Source organism: Lepidothrix coronata, unplaced genomic scaffold (genome assembly GCF_001604755.1).
Source record: "Lepidothrix coronata isolate B3197 unplaced genomic scaffold, Lepidothrix_coronata-1.0 Scaffold222, whole genome shotgun sequence".
Classification (NCBI taxonomy): Eukaryota; Metazoa; Chordata; class Aves; order Passeriformes; family Pipridae; genus Lepidothrix; species Lepidothrix coronata.
The window spans coordinates 666417-685624 of record NW_016690402.1 but is presented as its reverse complement, the minus strand read 5'-3'; the positions used below and the strand labels follow the sequence as shown (position 1 = coordinate 685624).

At 36.0% G+C, this 19208-nt stretch overlaps 1 protein-coding gene across 1 annotated transcript in view; it reads right to left on the bottom strand.

The window, feature by feature from the left end:
• PXDN (peroxidasin) overlaps window positions 1-19208 on the bottom strand; it is a 94444-nt gene that overhangs the window by 49551 nt on the left and 25685 nt on the right. Inside the window, 5 exon segments of the mRNA XM_017833858.1 lie at window positions 1933-2004; window positions 2550-2579; window positions 2581-2613; window positions 10051-10122; window positions 16652-16723. Coding sequence (XP_017689347.1) covers window positions 1933-2004; window positions 2550-2579; window positions 2581-2613; window positions 10051-10122; window positions 16652-16723 — 279 coding nt within the window.

The window sequence follows — 19208 nt, the reverse complement described above, 5'->3', positions numbered from 1 at the left end:
GGATCAACATGGTTTGTAAATGGAGCAAGGCCTTTATCTGTGAATACAATGGGCAAAACACAGTGCAGGTGATGGTTACTTGCTTATAGGCACTCTGGTAGCCTTTATTAGAAAAATGTGTATTATTTTTACTGCACAGGCAGTAAAAATTACAGAATGCATCTAAACATCACAGTAAGCATCTACAATGTTACTTTTTAACCCTCGCATTTAGTGAATAAATCAGATTTTATTTAGATGTTATACAAACTTTGCTTAAATAAGGAACTTATACCGTTCTCCCTACATTTTGTCTGTTTAATACTTATTAGTGCAGCAACTTCATAGCAACCCTGACATTTTTACAACTTCTCATTTTGCTGATCAGGCAAATGAGACAAAGACCCACAGTTTTATTTCAGCATTAAGCTCTCATTGAGTTCAGAGGGTCAATGTTTGTAAAACATTTGCCTATTGCAGATAACGAGAACCTATAAATTCTGTTGACTTTCTTTCCAGTAGTGAAGTGCCCTGTTACTACCTTCTGGTAGAAGGCCCTGTAGGAAAGAAAACATTAAGTACAGAAATCTGTACTAGTCTAAATATATCTGTATCTAGACTAGAAACAAAACTGCATGGCAAAACAACCTCAGTTTGGTTTATCTTTGGGGGAAGTAAACTTTTAGATCATTTTGTCTTTTACTATTTCTCTTAACCTCTTGCACAAATGCCCACATATAGTTTCTTCTCTGTTCTCCTATGAAAATCAGACACAAACAAGCAAAACTATTCTAAAAGTCACTGTACAAATGTCTCCCAGTATGTCAGATGTTAATGGTAAAATTTAATCTGGAACTCAAAAGTCAGGGTGTGACTTTCAGGGATAAGTTCCCCCAGGCCAGAGGACACCAGGTCAGTGTAGCCCAGTGTCCTCTTCCACTAGCATCCACTATTAAATTTCCCCTCTACATAGGAATTATGTAAAGAGCCCTCCTTTTCTGTTTCATTTGAACTACAGAAGAATCTAAGGAAGGTATGAGTGGAGCAGCTACTACTGGAAAGTGCATACATCATCAAAATTTACAGTGCTCTGACTTTCACAGTTGGAGGTGTGATTTCACAACCATATTAAACCAACAGAACCACCTTCCTGTTGCGTCCCTTGCAATCTCTTTTCTCGGTGGAGATTGTGCTGCAACTCACTGCACTGCACAGCCTCAGCAGTCCTCCTGGAAAGGTGGGTATGAATGCATGACTACCTTTCTCAAAACAGCAGTCTGGGATAATTTAACAAATGTTTATCCTAGATCAGTGGAGATCCAAAGTGAAGGGCAAAAAACCCTCTGAAAGTCATCTTACAATGGTACTCATTCAGTTCAAGTTTTCAAATGTTACTGAGGGACTAAAAACCCTCTAGTTTTCCAAGATAATGTCATTTCAAGAAGAACTGGCTCTGGAGTTGTTTGAAGTATATAAGCTATAAGAATGGAAAGTAATATTTATATTCTTAAATCATTGAGTACCTTTTTATAACCATGCTTTTAGGATCAAATAAGGACAAGTAAACCAAAAGAAAACACCAAATTATCAAATATTGAAAGACATCACAGAAGGATCACCCAGTAAGACATAGACAAGAGGAGGGGAAAAAACCCAAAACAAAACCCAAAGAACAATCCATATATTATTTAGTCTATAAAACAAGACCACATGATTACAAATAATCCCAATATAGGAAATAAACTTTAGTCAGACACTAAAGACAGTAAGATATGAGGCAATGGTCTCAAACTATGCACATAAACAACTGGAGCACAGCTTACGAAAAAAATACTTAATATTTAAAACAATTAAACCATGAACGGCATTTACAAGGAAGACAAATATTCCAAGAGGAGAGACAGTCTAATTGGGTTATTTAAACTTTCTTGGGTAAGAATTTCATTTACTTACAGTCTCTTCATAGATTCTAAGTGACTAAATGTTCCAGGAATCAAATGTGCTATTCTGTTGTTATGCAAAAATCTGTTAAAAACATAAAAAAAATGCATGTAATAATTAAGATTTTGAGATGTACTCATTTCATTTACATTCTTCCAGAAGTATTTTGAGAAAAAGTAGTCTTAGAAAATTTAAAAAAAACCGAAAAACCTTTTTCAGCAACTAATTGGGTACTGTTTTTTAAAGTGGCCTCCAAGGTGTAATTATGTCCGTATGGGGAAAAAGAACCCATAAGTAACCAAAAGGAAGGGAGTTCATAAGCATTCAAATGAGAAATTAAAAAAAATACTTATCTTCTAATTCTTTATTCATAACATTTGTTTTAGGTCAAACATTGATCACAGCTCTCTAGAAAATAGTTTTGCAACAGAAAAATATACCACATGCAATGCTCACTTATGCATGCTTCTGAGGTCAGTCTCACTATGTAGTAGTTACAGTATAAAGTTTAGATTAAAAGTAACCCATGGCAATGATAAAATGCTATTTTCCAGTTTCAAACACTTGATTTAATTCAAACAAAGAAGCAATCTGACTTCTGAATCTTACCCCAAGAAAAACAAACTTACAGCCTTTCAAGTTTTGGAAGATGAGTCAGGTTCCAGCGTTTCTATTTGATTAAAGTGCAGATATCTGAAAATATGTTAAACAAAAAGAATACTGTAACAGTTTTCTTAATGAAGATGACATATCTTAAAGAATTTGTTACTGTTTACAGTTCTAAATGGCAGTAGTGATGTAGCGCTTAACTTTTTTGTTACCATCTGAACCTCGTACTTGAATCTGAGAAATACAAGAGTTTGCAGATCACTATGTAGAGTAGGGGTGCGTGTGTGTCTGTGTGTGTACGCATACATGAGCAAAAAAAATTGTTTGAAAACCATGGCTTTGGCAATTTTGGAGATAATACTTTGAAAACTCTTTTGCCAAGTGTGATTTTCATTAGTATGCATACTTGAAAAAATGTATCGAGAAAAGAAAACTGTTATTTTTTTTACAGGAAAAATATTGGAGGCTGTTTAGAAAACACTCACAGTTTCCAACGGAATAACATTTTTAGGGGACAACTGTTTTCATTTCAGTGAGTGAAAAGTTCAGATGATGATGAGAAATAAGCTTCTCTAGTCCAGGAACACAAGCATTTAAAATATTAATGCTCTCAAAAGGCAAATTTGTAACATAAACCCAAGTTTGACTAATTTGACTTTATACAAAAGGCTACCCAGCAATTGGTATACAATTAACCGCCACAGCTGTGCTCTATTTGATGCTCTGTTGATGCTTATGTAAGCTATTAATATTACACAGTAACAAATATTACACGGCTGTTACTCCTGTAAAACTGAAAGTTAACACAACAAGATAATTAACCAGACTATTAATCTGTAACTGTTGTGAAAAAGGACTGCAAATGCAGGATCATTCCAGCATTGACTATATTGTGGAGGTACTCCATAACCTTGCAGATAAGAAGACAAGATGAAATAGATAAGACTGGCACAAGTAACTGTGAAAATTATTTATAGACTTTGGATTCTGATTATATCCAAATGTATTCAAAACTCCTAAAATTTCCTGTTTGGCTTCTGACAAACTCAGGAACATCTGGAGAATGTGCATATACAGAAATCACTGCAATCTGAAGAAAGAACAAGCCCATGATTTAAAACCAAAAAGGACAACTCAGAGCCCAGTATTTCCTGAAAAATTAATCCTTCAGCATGAAAACGTCAAGAACGTGGGAATTCACTTGCTCTGAAACACCGCATGTGCTCTACTCCCTGATCTGAGCCAAAAGGTCACTGCAGAGCAAGGAAAGCGGGAAGAAGCGGTGATTACGGCAGAGTCCTTGCAGTGAGCTCTGGAAGGCGTGTGCAGCAGGGAAGCCAGGCACGTGCCTGGTAGCCTCCCAGACTCCTGCCAGCAGCAGCACGGCCAAGCGCGAGCCAGCGAGCAATGCCAGGGAGCAGTGAATGGGGACCACAGAAAAAGCCAATAAATCAGCACGGGTGTGATCAGGCACATCACAGTGTCAGGTCTGCCTACTGCCAGTGCAACACGTGGCCATGTAGTGTATTAAGCATAGAGTATGATCTTGTTTGCATAAGGAAACAAGTCCATCACTATGACTGCCAGTTTTCATCTCTCTTTTGAAAATACAGGCCAATTTCTTCTAAATTAAAAAGACAGATATCTCAGAGACAGATATTTCCTGCAAGGTTCATTTGAATTGCCAGCAGAGAGGAGAGAAACCCCAAAGTCCATCCCTGAGGAAGGACCAGCTGGTATCTGCCCCATGGGCAAGGCCCGGCTGTGAGGTGAGCAGGCACATCTTGCCAGGAGCCAGGGCTCTGCTCATTCACCCCCCAGCAGCAGCAGCATTTGGGACGGGGCAAGGCAAGGTAGGGATCACTGCAATGAAAGAGGATGAAGGGAAATACCAGGTACAACTATAGGGTTCACTACTTCTTCTGATGCAGCTTTGATTTTGGAAAAAATTACATCCGCTACTCCTTGTGCAGGCAGCAGTGATTTTTTCCTTTTTAACTTTGTTAATTCTACTTGCATTTTTTGCTTCATGACCACTTTGCAAACACCTCTCTTTATATTCCCAATAAATTAATCTCTTATACTTCTTTGGCATTGACAAGGAAAGATTTATAGGTACAAGTAACAGCTCTTATGAGAACAACAAAAAACATTGGCAAAAGCAGATACATGGAGTCACAACCTCCCTTCTTCAGGGCCATGAATCGGAAGTGAAATAAGCAAAGGGCGAAAAAGGAGAACACCTCTCTCCGATGGTTTAAGTGATGCATACATCACGAAACTCAAAGCAACAGCTCACAGGAGCAGTTTAGTACTCAAGACTACTATACTTACAAATGGAATGAATACTTTATGTGCCTGAAAACTCACCTGGTTTTTCCAACCAAATTAAAAAATATTTTTATTATAAACCTTGTCTTGTTTACAACCTCAAATCATCACAGATACAAATGATTCAGGTGCTGAAGCACATCACAACAGTTAATTTTCCTCATCAGATATCATGCTGTCTAAACAGCTCAAAAAAACAAATCATGAGTTCCAGCTGGAAAATACTCTTAAGTGCTTCATATTAGTTGGGCTAAACAAGTTAGTTGGGTTTTGCAGGTCTTTAAATTATGACTTGAAGAAGTCCTGACCAACTTGTCATACAACTTAAATATCTGGTCAAAATAATTAGCAACAAGTGTAATTCAAAGTAAAGAGATGTAGAAACTAGATTGCATTGTAAGTCTAAAATACAAAGAATAAAAAAGTCCATGGCATTATGACCTATATTTTAATCATATTTTATCACTTAGGTTTATCACTTTCATTATGTTCTTCTATGTACCGCATTAATTTATTTAAAAAATCTTTTAATATTTTAATTCATATAATAACTCCTTGGATTTGAAATTCACTTCAAAGGCAATTATACTTGGGAAATAATCTCACTCTAATGTACCTTTATAGGCATCTTTTATGTTCAGATTACAAAATGCTCTAAAAATAGTAGTATCATGTAATAAATTTGACATTAAAAAGACTTTCAGAATGAAAATTTATAGAAATAGCATGGAAGAGTGATTTTTAAATACACATGTCTTTCTTTTTTCATTCTAAATTCACTATTAAGAATGAAACAGAAGGAAAAGAAATACTTATAAGAAAAAAAAGTCCAAACCAAACACTCATAGATGAAGATAAAGATTTTATCAAATAAACATGGTATAGATTTTTTCTTTCTTATTATTAATCTTGGAGGATGAAAATTTACAATAAAATACAGTCCCAGTGGTATTTTTCACAGCACTAAATTTAGAATTATATCTTCTGTAGCTTTGTATTTTTTGTGGGGGAGTACTTTTATCATATATGCCAATTGTTCATTTCTAATAGTATCACCACATTTTAGGGGAAGTACTTACCAATCCATCAGCCAAGTAGGTTCTGAATTTAAATAGCATGTTTGCTATTTCGATTATTTGAAAGAGAATTAACAAACATGTATTTCCCACATTTATCAAAGAGCCTTCCCTGCCCAGGGAAAAGAAGTAGCAGCCTTAAACCACAAGGAAAGAGATTTAAATGTGTGTTATGGTAATGAAACAAAATACTAGAACAGGATACTTAAGGAGATTACGAAATCCTCTCCTTGAAGACTTTTAAAATAAGGCTAGACAAATATCTGTTTCCAGTTTGTTGTCCCTAGCTGATCTTCTTTTAGAATAGTAAGGATGTACTTCTCAAGGCCCCTCTCATAACTTTTGGGTTTGTTTGTTTATCAATTAATTCTCTTTCATTACTCCTTACCATAGGTGTTTTTAGCAGCAACTTTACAGAGGCTCCACTGTGTTAAATGTCCATAACTGCTGACATAGTTAAGCAAAATCAGAAATTCTTTGTAGTATAAAACTTAAAAAAATAATTAGCAACTTTTCAAAGCTGAAAATTGAATCGAGGGGGAAAAAAATGATATAACAAGCTGCATCACTTACATATAAGTTAATGTTTTTGTCCGTTAATTTCCTCCCCAAACATCTTCATATGTACACAAACTAGAGCATAACTCTAGTAAGAGCTTATAAAGAGCAAAATTAGTATGTTAATATGAAAGTTAAAAGAAAATGCGTAACTAGTATTCCACTAAGATTAGGTAAACAGATTTAAATAGTTCCATTAACTGTCCAGTTAAGGACTGCAGAGTACACTTTTTGTCCCTGATACATACGGCTCTTAAGCTGACCAAAAAAATACAACAGATACTTGGGAGAAAAGCACTGTACACACATATGGAAAGGGACTGCATTTAGAGCTAGATCTTGGGATCCAAATTCGTGACCTCGAAAGCCAGGTCTTTGTGACATTCCAGGTGGGATTCAGTTGTCAAACACAGGCATACAGAAGCACATAGCAGTTGTCTAAGCACCAGCACACAGAGGCAGCTTTTGTTGTCTTTTGAGTGCTCTGTGCCTTCCGGTTGCTGCTCCAAAAAAATGTAAGTCTCCCACAGCTCTGTGATGCATTTGCCAGACCTAAACATATGTCTTGCAGATTTAACAGTGTCTAACCTGGTACTAAGAGGCTACTTTTCATCAGATGACTTTCTCCCTTATGCCCAGCTGTGACTGACAAGTTAGATGAGGAAATACGTATGGCTCAGTGTGTTTGAGTATCTAAAATTGCCATTTTTTTTCAGAATTTACTCTAGCACAAATGAGTTTTAAGATCTGAATCAAGGATCTTATTCCCTTGGCAGAAATTTCTGAAGGAAAACCTATTTTCACTACATCAGCAGCTAAGAATTCTGCCACAGAGGTTTAAGGAGGAATTTGCCAGCTGCAGTAAATACTGAGGATTTTTTGTCCCTTATATATGCAACAGGCCTCCTAAATCTAACTATATTTAGTTTCTGTCAAATAACAACAACAATCACCAGAAATGTGTTTGCTTTGCTGTTCATTCTGCTTCACTGGAGTAGAAGAAATTATTATGAAACAAGTCTTTCCCTGAAATCTGGACCACAGTATCTACTTCTGAGAACTCTGCTGAGCACTGAGAAGAGCATTTGGCAGAGTCAACACAACCAGTAGCGAAACGTATTTGATAACTTGAGGCCACAGAGGCCTCAAACGCAGAAGCATCAACTGAGTAGTTGATACAGTCTGAAACTGAAGTTAGGACCCTTGGGAACTTGCTTGTCAAGAGTAACTCTAGTCTTGTCAACAGTTTTTCTCCAAAGGTAATGTAATAAAACAGATCCTATAGATCCAGAACATACTTTTATGCTAAAGATGCATAAATGACAAATCTCTCATAAACTAAAAATCTCAATGAGTACTCTCCATTAAATTTATTTCCATGCCTGCCACTGGCTTTATGTGTTCCCACTTCTCTACCTGGCAAGCCTTCTGTTTAGAATCTGCCTGGGAGAAGGGCTCTAAAAAGCAGTGAGCTCTCTGACATACACCCAGTGGGGAAGTAACTGCCCCCCCTGCCCCAGCAGCTCACCAGACCAACTTAGGTGCTGCCATGACACAAGGGTAGGCACTGGGCAGTAGTTGTGCCAGGCTCCATTTCCACACTTCCCAGCTAGAGATGAGACTCAAACCCTTTTTAAAACTTAATTTCATACAGAATAATGTTGATGTCTCAAAAGTTTGAGCTTAAGCTGATACAGTGTGACATCACTGTGGGCAGAGAGGCTTAACTGCAATCTAGTGGAAAAGTACACTCAGAAGGTGTTAATATTTCAAAGTGATTTATGTTATTCAGTCATAACATAGATCAACAGGAAATAGAGCAAAAGAAAAAAAGGCAAATGTTGCCACTTGCAGCATATAAGGCTTGTGGCATGAGGAAAAATATTCTGGAAACATTAGTACTTCAATAAATGGGCCTCAGTATTTCAAATTCTATACAGAAATTAAGAATTGCTATTAGCATGCAAGTAAGCCCTACCAGTTGCTGTCAATATGCTGCAGTAATCATTTCTGGAGTAAAACAAGGAGGAAAAGTAAGGCATTAAGGAAACAAATTATATATATTATATATATTATGTTTTATAATTAAAACTTTTGTTTTGTATAAAAGCTCTTCCTTCAAAAGGCATCTATTGCCCTCTAAAATGAGCATGTATGATTTTGTACAGATTTATAGTAACAAGGAAACTGGTACATACAGAAAACTTGTAATACACTGATACCTTTCGGGAGTTTAAAAATTTATATACAGCCTCCCAAATTTATACATGACAAAACTCATTGGTCTACTACTGTTATTTGGTACTCAAACTGTGAAACCACTACGTATTTATTTATAGCTCTTTGAATGTATAGCAAGGCTTTCTGAGTACAGAATCATAAAGGTTGGAAATGACCTGTAAGATCATTAAGTCCACCCATCAACTTAGCATCACCACCATGTTCACCATTAAACCATGCCCTCAAAGTGCCATATCTAGTCATTTCTTGAACACTTCCAGGGATGGTGACTCCGCTACTTCCCCGGGCAGCCTATTCCGATGCCTTACAACCCAATCCATTAAAAATTTCTTCCTAATCTCCAATCTAAACATCCCCTGGTGCAACTTGAGGCCATTTCCTCTTGTCCTGTCACTTGTTACCTGAGAGAAGAGACCAATTCCCAACTCGCTAGAATCTCCTTTCAGGTAGTTAGTTATACAGAGCAATAAGGTCTCCACTGAGCCTCATTTTCTCCAAATTAAACAACCCCACTTCCCTCAGTTGTTCCTCATAAGACTTGTGCTCCAGAACCTTCACCCGCTTCACTGCCCTTCTCTGGAGTTGCTCCAGCGCCTCAACCTCTTTCTTGTAGTAGTTGTAAAATAAAATATAGTTGAACTTTAGGGAATCAATACAATCGGGTTTTGACATACTAAGGACTGCGTTTTTCATTATTTTTCAATAGAAATTATTCTTCAGTCATTATACAGGAAAAGAAGTATGATTTTAATCAGTCTTTCTAGAGGACATTAATGAAACATCTACATTACAAATTATGAACTTTCTTACTTTTTAAACATCTATATATTGCAAAGATTAACATATAAATAATAGTAAAGTTTTAATTTAAAAATCTATTCTCATTTTCAAATATAACGAAACTGGGTTAAACTTCAAGAGTCTAATTCAGCTTTAGTTATGTTCCATAAAACAAAGTAACTGCTGCAGTCAAAGAAATTGCAATATTACAAAACCTAGAGGAATGAAATAAGGTTCTCTAAGCAATACACATTAGTTTTCAACATTTTCCACAATAATGCTTCTCCTTTTTCAAAGCTATGTGTACGGACACCAGGAATGCAAATCACAAATAAAAGACAAACACAGAAATGAGGAATTTGACACAGAGATCACTTGTGTTTTTTACATGCAAATGATTATGGGGCTCTCTGCCCGACAACCCAGGGAGTGCAGACATGCAGAGCATGCGGGTAGGATGTACGGATCAAGGCGTGCACTTTTCCTCTGCAGGGGAACCATGGAGATGACAGCACAGAAGAGAAAAGGCACTTACAGTTGTTCTAGAGAGGCAAGTCCTTTAAATGCTTGCCTGTCAATTGACTGGATTTCATTCTTGTACAAATAGCTGAAACAAGAAACAATCAGTAATATTAGTACACAAACAAGAGCTACATGAAGGTGGAAAAGAAGAATTGACACGTGAAGACAGTTTTTCAACTGCATATTAGGAAAAAAATACAAAACAAAAATTAAAATACTTTGTCCTTGAGATTTCATCCCAAATGTCTGCTAAGGAAAAAAAGTCTGGGGCCTTAAAGGCCCTGAGGCTTTAACCCAGATGGTCATGGGCTTCCCAGTGCTTACGGTATTACTTCCTGGTTTTTTGTCCCCTGTTTGCTTGATTCATTTGCCAAAAGTCAAAATAAATTCCACTCAGTGGGACAGAATTGCATTAGAAGTGCCTTTACCAGAACACACTGGGGAATGGCACTAGCCTCTTGTTTTCTTTAAAAATCTCAACTGAACACTGGTACAAATATTCAAATTATGATGGAATATGTATTTTTAGTGGACTTGGAGAACAAACAGTGAGAATTTCTCTAACTCTGCCTGTGTCACCTTTTGAATATTTATAAAAAATACAAGTTATAATATTGGTATTGCATCCATAAAGCAGCTTTGTATATTTGTTTTATCACTGTGTAGAACATGGACATTAGGTCCCCATTGATACTCTATATATAAACAGAATAAATACATGCAGAGTACCAGAATGATCATGTTGTCTTTTTTACAGAATTAAAATACATCAGGATGGATCAGTGTATATGCTCACGTTCATCATGCTCTTAAGAGCAAGGATGGTTTAGTGAGGGGGTATTGGAGAAAAATCACACAGTTTAGCTGATGACTGCAGTTTCTGCATGGAGGCAGCAAATGGAAATACTCGAGAAATACTCAGGGGGTTCAGTGTCAGTCACTCTTTTTGTGTTAGGATAGGAACAAGTTCATGGTTAAAAACTTTTTAACAATTATTTGACAAATTATTTGAAATTCAGTTAATCGGGAATGGGTTTCTATGAAAAAGGGATGAAGAGACTTTGTACCACAAATAACTTTATTAGCAGGCATCTTATTAGTAGTGGTTTTGGCTTTTCTATTATTACAGTTTTCCGTAACTTACTGGAAATATTGCAAACTTCTTGGATGCAACAGAAAAAATATCGGCTCTGCTGGAGTTGGTGGCAGTTTTTACACTGACATGACAATGAGCAACATTTCACAATAGGCCATAACAAGGAAAGAAGTTGCCTGTATTTGATATTCAACTAATAACAACTTTGGGTGACAATATGGAGTAGCATCCTTTCCTTGAATCTAAATTAACATTTCCAATGCACTGCTTGCTGAGAATCCAAAACATGTTAATATACAGAGACTCATGTGTGCTTCATTAACATAGATATACATCTGAATAAAAAGCAGAGTTCTTCCAAGAACAGACAACAAGCAAGTAAAAAATTCTGAGGTTTTCAAAATGATCAAAATTATGAACAAATTAAACCAGGCAAAAATTACTGTCATGTGAAATTACTGTAAAAACTTTAAAAGTATTTTGAAAAGAGCAAGAATAGATGTATTACGCATTTTGTATGTGGAACTGGTTTTTATTCTGTTTGAAAAAAAAATATTTCATAAGTATTCAAAGATTTGTTTTTACCCAGATTTACCAATTAATTTGATGATCACGGTATTACAGTTTTGTCTCTCCTTAATTTTCCTCTTTGTATGATATTAAATTCCTATCTTATTTTCCCACGAGAATTTTAAATGCACCATTTCTTCTCACTCCTTAGAAAATTTTGACTGAACATCTAAAGTGTTATTTATCTTCCTGAATACACTTCATTTAGCAGTGTGGAAATTCCTCTTATTCCTGAGTACTTAATTTCTGATCAGACCAGAGAAATAAAGTGGCCTTAAGAGAGTTTTGAAAACCCACCTCAGTTAAATATCTCTTGTGGGCATTTCAGTAATTTTATTAAAGAAATCCAAATTAATGCAATTTTTAAAAAAGTTTTAGCAGAATCAATCATGTAACCATGATTTTATTTACTCTCTGCAGACAAAAGAAGCCAGAGAGTGAAAATCAGAGATGGGTTAGAGGAAGACTGGGATAATGACTTTGTACTATTGCAGGCTTTTACCACCATACTGCAGGGAAGGGAGCAGCCTTTCATGTCCCCTTTTGGAGCTCTTACCAAGCCACTGAGGTGGGACTTTATTTGGGATTCAGCTTTAAACTACAGCTTTTTCCATTCTGGTCAGAAAACCCTCAGCTGCAGGACACTCAGCTGACCTCAGGCCATCACGTCCTCCCTTCAAAGAGTAACCCCAGCAACCCCAGGGCTACAACAACATAAGTCCTATGACAGACATGTTAACCAGACTTCCATATAATTGTGTAGCTATTTCTCTGAGGATAGTAACAGAAATAAAAATATATAAATATTTGCCAAATGGAGAGAGAGATGACAGAATACAAAGTACAGATAAGTATCACTGACAAAAAAATATTTATGTCTCTCTACAAGGCTACTGTGCACATATTGTGTTAAACAAGTAACTCTGTAAACACTGTGCTAATCTTTAATATAAACATTCTCAAAATTTATCCCAGTTACATTATCAGAAAACAAATTTAGAGTATAATAGAGAAAAAGCAATTTATCATTTCATTTACCTAAAAGCTCTCTTACAGAGCTGAATCATTAGAGTTTTACAAAGGATGAATAAACAGTGGATTAAGATAACAAAAGGATATATTCTATTAGGACATTAAATTATTTTCTGGCAATTACTAACAATTATTTTCAGAAGTGTTAAAAAAAAAAAAAAAGAAAAAGGAAGAGCTTTTTTCCCAGCAATGCAAGCAAGGCTGACAGAGATCAGAGGTACTGGTCACATACTTAGGAAATTAACAAATAGGTAACCAGTTATCAGAAAATTAGGGAAAAAAGTAGCTGTAATTAAAATGTTTGCTAGATCCCTTATGAAGGTTTGGTTGGTTTTTTTTAATGGACCACATTAAAAATCATGTGATTCAAGGAAAGTCAGATCCAGATACATTTGTTTGGAACTGAAGGGAAAAAAAAGAGAAAAAGTAACAGCAGTATCAGGTATTATGGAGTTAAATCTGACAAGTAAATAAACGCAGCAAGGGGATATTTATATAGAAACATGAAGGAGGCAGTGAAATTAGCAACACGAATTGCAAAGAAAAGAGATCTGGAACCACTGCAGGTGTTCAAAGGAAAAAGTCACGTGACCATGACAGCCACACTGGCAGAAGGCACAGAAGGAAACGTGACCTAATCTCACTTTGGAAGGGTGAGCTCAGCAACTCAGCACTTTGGCAAACCTGTAACATATCTTCTACCACTATTACTTCATTCACCAGACACAAAACAGAACTTGTAGGCTCCCTTTTAGTATTTCCAGAACTGATACATTTCATACAGTCTATATTACCATTTACCATATCCATGTGGCAATACTTTCATGTCTGATTCCTCATCTCTCCATTTCATACTAAGTGAACAGGTGTCAATGTTGTTGATAAAGTTAATTTCAGCCTCCATTTCTATCACTTTCGTCACACTATCTTCTAGTTCACTGCTCTGTAAATACCAATATACTTTCTCTATCTGTAAAGGTTTTTTTAATAGCTAACCTATATTATATATTTTTCCTATCTTCTCCCTAAATTCTTTCTTTTTTAACTTAACTTCATTTTTTCCACTTCTAATTCCAAATCTTCTGATATTCTATACACTAAAATGGTAGTATGTGTCTACCTTCAATTCCCAATCATCATCTCTCTTGAAGAATAAATTGTTGACTAGAATAAATGAGGGTCAGGAAGGACTATCCTACCAAGTTTCCACAAAACTACCTGCATCTCTATTTTTAAGGTTGAGAAGGCTTATTAAAGAACCATATTACCAAGACTAAGGTATATGAAATAAAGACAGATGGACAGAAAGGCAGAAAAAAAAGTACCCTCTTGGTTTCACAGCAAAACAATAATTACACTTCTTTTTTTCCAGCTTTTAATATACGAATCCAATATTACCACAAACAGCACAGAAAAATCGCCCAAAACTGCTTTTATAACTATCAAAATTTCAATTACATAAAGAACAAGATAACAAAAAGGCCTAAAAAGTAAGGGTCAAAAATTGTATGTGCACAATTTTCTTTTTATAATGTAAAGACCAACTTCTACAGTGATAATTTTTTTTAATGCATAGAAAATTGAGAAAATATCATTACTCTTTGTCAAAATGTGCCCTTCAGACAGGTAATTCTGAAAACATATATTGCTCATAAAACTCTAAGCTCAATTTCAGAAAGAAACAGTACAAAGAAGCATTTGAAAATTCTAGGGCCTTCAAAATAATTTTGTCTGAAAGCAAATACACTGATGTTCATCAGACATAAAGGAATGGGTCTTTACATCTATCTCTCAGAAACTGGCTATTTAAAAAAAATTAAATATGCTGCATTATATTTTATACTTACATAATTTATGTATAACTCCACAGTTGCCAATATTTTATACATCATTATATATTCATGTTTACTAATTGTTATAGATTTTATATTTACATATACTCACATTTTGCTAAGACAGAGACACTGAGAAATGATAGGTTTTATAAAATTAGTCCGTGAATTATAAATTTTCAGAACCATATGCAATCCAGTACTTGAATTCTCATAAGAACACAAGTAACATCAGGGACCAGTGATCTCATTTTATGAAACATGACAATACAAGTTAAGTTTGCAAATATCCACAGGATCAGACCATACTAAACCTCAATTATTCCAGATGATTTGACTTTATAATAATACATTCTGAGCAGTATTTCTAACTTTTGAACAATCCTATCGGGAAAAAATGTTCTGCTTTGTTCCCTTCATTTCACAGAATATAGTTTCACAGAATAGTTAGCACGTACTTACTCAGCTAAAACTTTCACTGCTGAACAGTATCGATTTGCTACACTTAAGCCTTCTGTATTGTTAACCTGACCAATACCAGCAACTTTATAACTTTAAGGTTGTACAATTTAAACATTCATATCACAGCCACTGAAATAGGCAAAAAAATCTTAAAGTTTATTTTTGCAAAACGAGGGATGGCTTTAAAGAGCTTTCTGTAGTTGAATAAACTATCACATTGAACTTTATGTTCAAATTTTCCAGGGAACGACAGGAAAACAAAAAGATCTTCCTCTTAACAATATAGATACCGATAACCATTGCTACATGTATATGAACACAGATCAGAGTTCAGTTATCTCTTTTCACTCTTTCATTGAACTGCACACACTGCATAATTCAGTTTTATTTCAGGTTCACTACAGCTAGGCAAAAGCAAGCATATAAAAACAAAGAACTACTAAGAACCAAGAAGAATCTTTGTACAGTTGCTGACTATGAAAAGAAGCTTAGCCATCCTCAATTAGTAAACCTTATGTACTACACTACCAGATCCACCATTCAAACATAGCTTGTAACAAATACAACCATCACAGACTTTAATCATTCAATGACGACAGTCTGTTCAATATTCTTTTCCTTCCTACTCTATATAGATTAAACAATGTTATTACTGAAAGACAATACACATAAAAATGAGTCCAGGAAATGTAATCAAACACAGCTTGGAAAAACAGGTAATGCGTCTGCACAAATTTATGCAATTTTCTCCCTTCTCCTGCCTCCTTAGAGCTATTCAGGCTGCATTCTTGAAAACTATATGGAAAATTAAGCTTCTGAATTGTTTCCAAACAATATAATCCCCATGTGACCATTTTTTTTCCTGTACATCATTGAAGTAATGATCAATCAGTTCTCCAAGACAATGGAGTGAAACTTTTCTTAATTACAGTACATAAGGTGGACTCCAGAGCTAAGGATCCATGACAACTCACTATGCAGCTTTAGACTATTATACAGATAAAAATAACAATTTTGATTCCTTTTGTTTATTCAGATAATTCATACACTTGGTTATGCTTGTTAAAAATGGGAGAAATTATTCTTAAAATATACAGGTTGATGGAAGACATAGAACTTACAGCAAATCATATAGGTACTCTTGTATTTTGGGTTTGACTGAATTTTACACTTATGAATTTTTACTGCATTCAGTGACCAATTTAAGACTAGTTAGATTACGTAAGCTTCTGCAGATACAAGTCTTGGACTAGCTGCTTTTAAACCACTTTTCTAAACACAAACTTAAAATGTACCTGAGTAAAGACTTCAGTGAACCTTTAACAAAGTGGTTTCCTAAACATTTCAACATACTCCTTTTTCAATTATCTTTTAAGTTGCATATAGTAAACAGCAATTATTAAGTCCTTTAAAATGTGTTGCCTACAGATATCAGCCTTTTACCAGCAACTACTTAGAGAAACACATTTGCTCCCACCCCATAAATTAATTTCACAGATTTTCAGTGTTGTTTATCTCCTGATTTAGTGAGTCAGCAAAAAATTACAAATCAGATTAAAAAACTTTCCCATGAAGAAGCTCAGCTACACATTGATGAAGAAAGTGACATTCATTTAACTTACAGATATTTCAGATTTTCAAGGTCTTCAAATGCCCCACTAGGAATTCTTTTGATTTGATTGTTGTTTAGAAGCCTACAAAAAGAAATAAAGAACCATTTATTTTAGCATACAGAAACACTAGGGGGAAAAAATGTGTAAAAGCAGGTGCAACGTAGTATTAAATGGAAAATGCTTTTCCTCCTTACAGCAACCATTAGAGGAAAAAGAGTTATGTGCTTAGAGCTGCTCAGCCACTATCTTGCAGGTGAAAACTGAAAAAATTAAACTTTAAAAAATGTAAAAAACCCCAAAAAAACCAACCGAAACAAAACCACCAAAAAACCAAAACAACAAAACAACACACCAACATAAAAATATCAAAACCAAAAAAACCATAACAAACAAGAAAAAAAACAACAAACAAAACTAACAAAACAAACCACACACAACTGAAATAATGTGGCTTTCTGCAGGTATCTGAGATGTAGATGAAGAGTGAAAAAAACTTGGTCTGAAGTCTCTACATAAGTTTGAAATCGATAAAAATGATATTGACAAAGATTTGCCATTAGCAGGTGCATTAAAGTGACTTTTTCTAGATGCTTCTTAGCGATATCTTGTTTACTGGGCCCTTTACATCTTACAGGAACACAACTGTCTGTATGCACAGATTTGCACTCATCCCTCATGCAGTGATTTTATGAAGAGAATTCAAACTTCACATATTCTCTCTTCATTTGGGACGTGTGGATCTCAGATCAGTGATTTGGATAGTTATAACTTGATAGTTAAAACTTGAGGCTGAAAGAAATTGTAATTCAAAACTGGGGATCAACTGCAAACAGAGATATGATCAAAGGAGACTGGAAGCAGAGATAGCTAGTAAAAACATCCTGGCAGCACAGATTTGGACAATATACATTTGGGGAGAGTCCTATAATTTCTTCCGGTGTGAATATAAAGTACAAGATGTATAAATACATTTGTTGTTATGTGCCTGCAGGTAAAACAGTGATCCAAAGCTCACTGATATCACTACTGCATTTCATTTCACACACTACTTGTGTTCTGGGAAACAGTCACATTTGCAATGTTATGTATATTTAAAAATAAAAATAACTGTCAATCTTAACTCCTCCTGCCTGCTAATATATTAAAGAGGAGAAACATGCATTTGTTTCAAAAGTGACATTTCAAGGAACGATAAAGGAGATACAAAGTTAAAACTATAATACACATACTATTTGTATTATTGGTTGTAAAAGGTCTTTTAGAAAACATAGATTTTTCTTCACAATCATATGTGACAACAAAGATCTCCATAAAAAGCAACTCAGTAGGGACAAAATCTTCCAAGTCCTGCCAGTCCTGGTAAGCACATTAGAAGAGGAAGGTTCAAAACATTAGTTTGTCAAATAATTTGTAACTGCAATACATTTGCATATCTGAGCCTTTGAACAGGTTTCTTGTAACTCCATGATTATGTCATATACCACCAAAGTAATTTAGCACTATGTGGAAAAAAATTATAGATTAAAGATCTGCATTTTCCTTAAATTAAATTCAATTAAAGTATGTTAATAAAATATGCTTTATATGTTTCATATGCAAATAATTTCCTTTTTAATTTTGATAGACATACATCTGGTTTTGCTTTTGAACATTTTGGTCTGTATTGGGGATGTGTGGACAGGTTTTGTAGCTGGGGGGCTACAAAGGTGCCTTCTGTGAGAAGCTGCCAGAAACTTCCCCCATGTCCAGCAGAGCCAATGCCAGCCAGCTTCAGGATAGATCTGCCACTGGCCAAGGCCAAGCCAATCAGGAATGACAGTAATACCTCTGTGATAACATATTTAAGGAGAAAAAATTGTTGGGCAGATGAAAATTGCAAGCAGGGAAGAGAGGAGTGAACATGTGAACAACTCTGCAGACACCAAGGTCAGTGGAGAAGGGGGGGTGGGGGAGATGCTCCAGGCACCAGAGCTGAGGTTCCCCTGCAGCCCGTGGTGCAGACCTTGGTGGAGCAGCTGTGCCCTTGCAGCCCATGGAGGACCATCAGGGGTGCAGGGATCCACCTGCAGCCCATGGAGAAGCCCTATGCCAGAGCAGGTGGATGCCTGAAGGAGGCTGTGACCCCATGGGAGTCCCATGCTGGAGCAGGGTCCTGGTAGGGACCTGCTGACCCGTGAAGAGCCGAGCCCATGTTGGAGCAGGTTTTCCTGGGTAGGACTTGTGGCCTTGCGGGGGACCCACACAGAAGCAACCTGTGCCCATGTGGCAGCAGTTTTGTGAAGAACTATTGCCCATGGGATGGACCCACACTGGAGAAGTTCGTGAAGGACTGTCACTCAAAGGAGATGCAGGGAGCAGGGGAAGGACTCCTCTCCCTGAGCAGTGGCAGAAACAACCTGTGATGAACTGACCATAACCCCCATTACCTGTCTCCCTGTGCCACTGGGGGTGAGAAGGCAGAAACTGGGAAGGAGGGAGGCATGGAGGGATGGTGCTTTTTAAGATGTATTTTAATTCTCATTCTCCTGCTCTGATTCTGTCAGTAATAAATTTAATTAATATCATC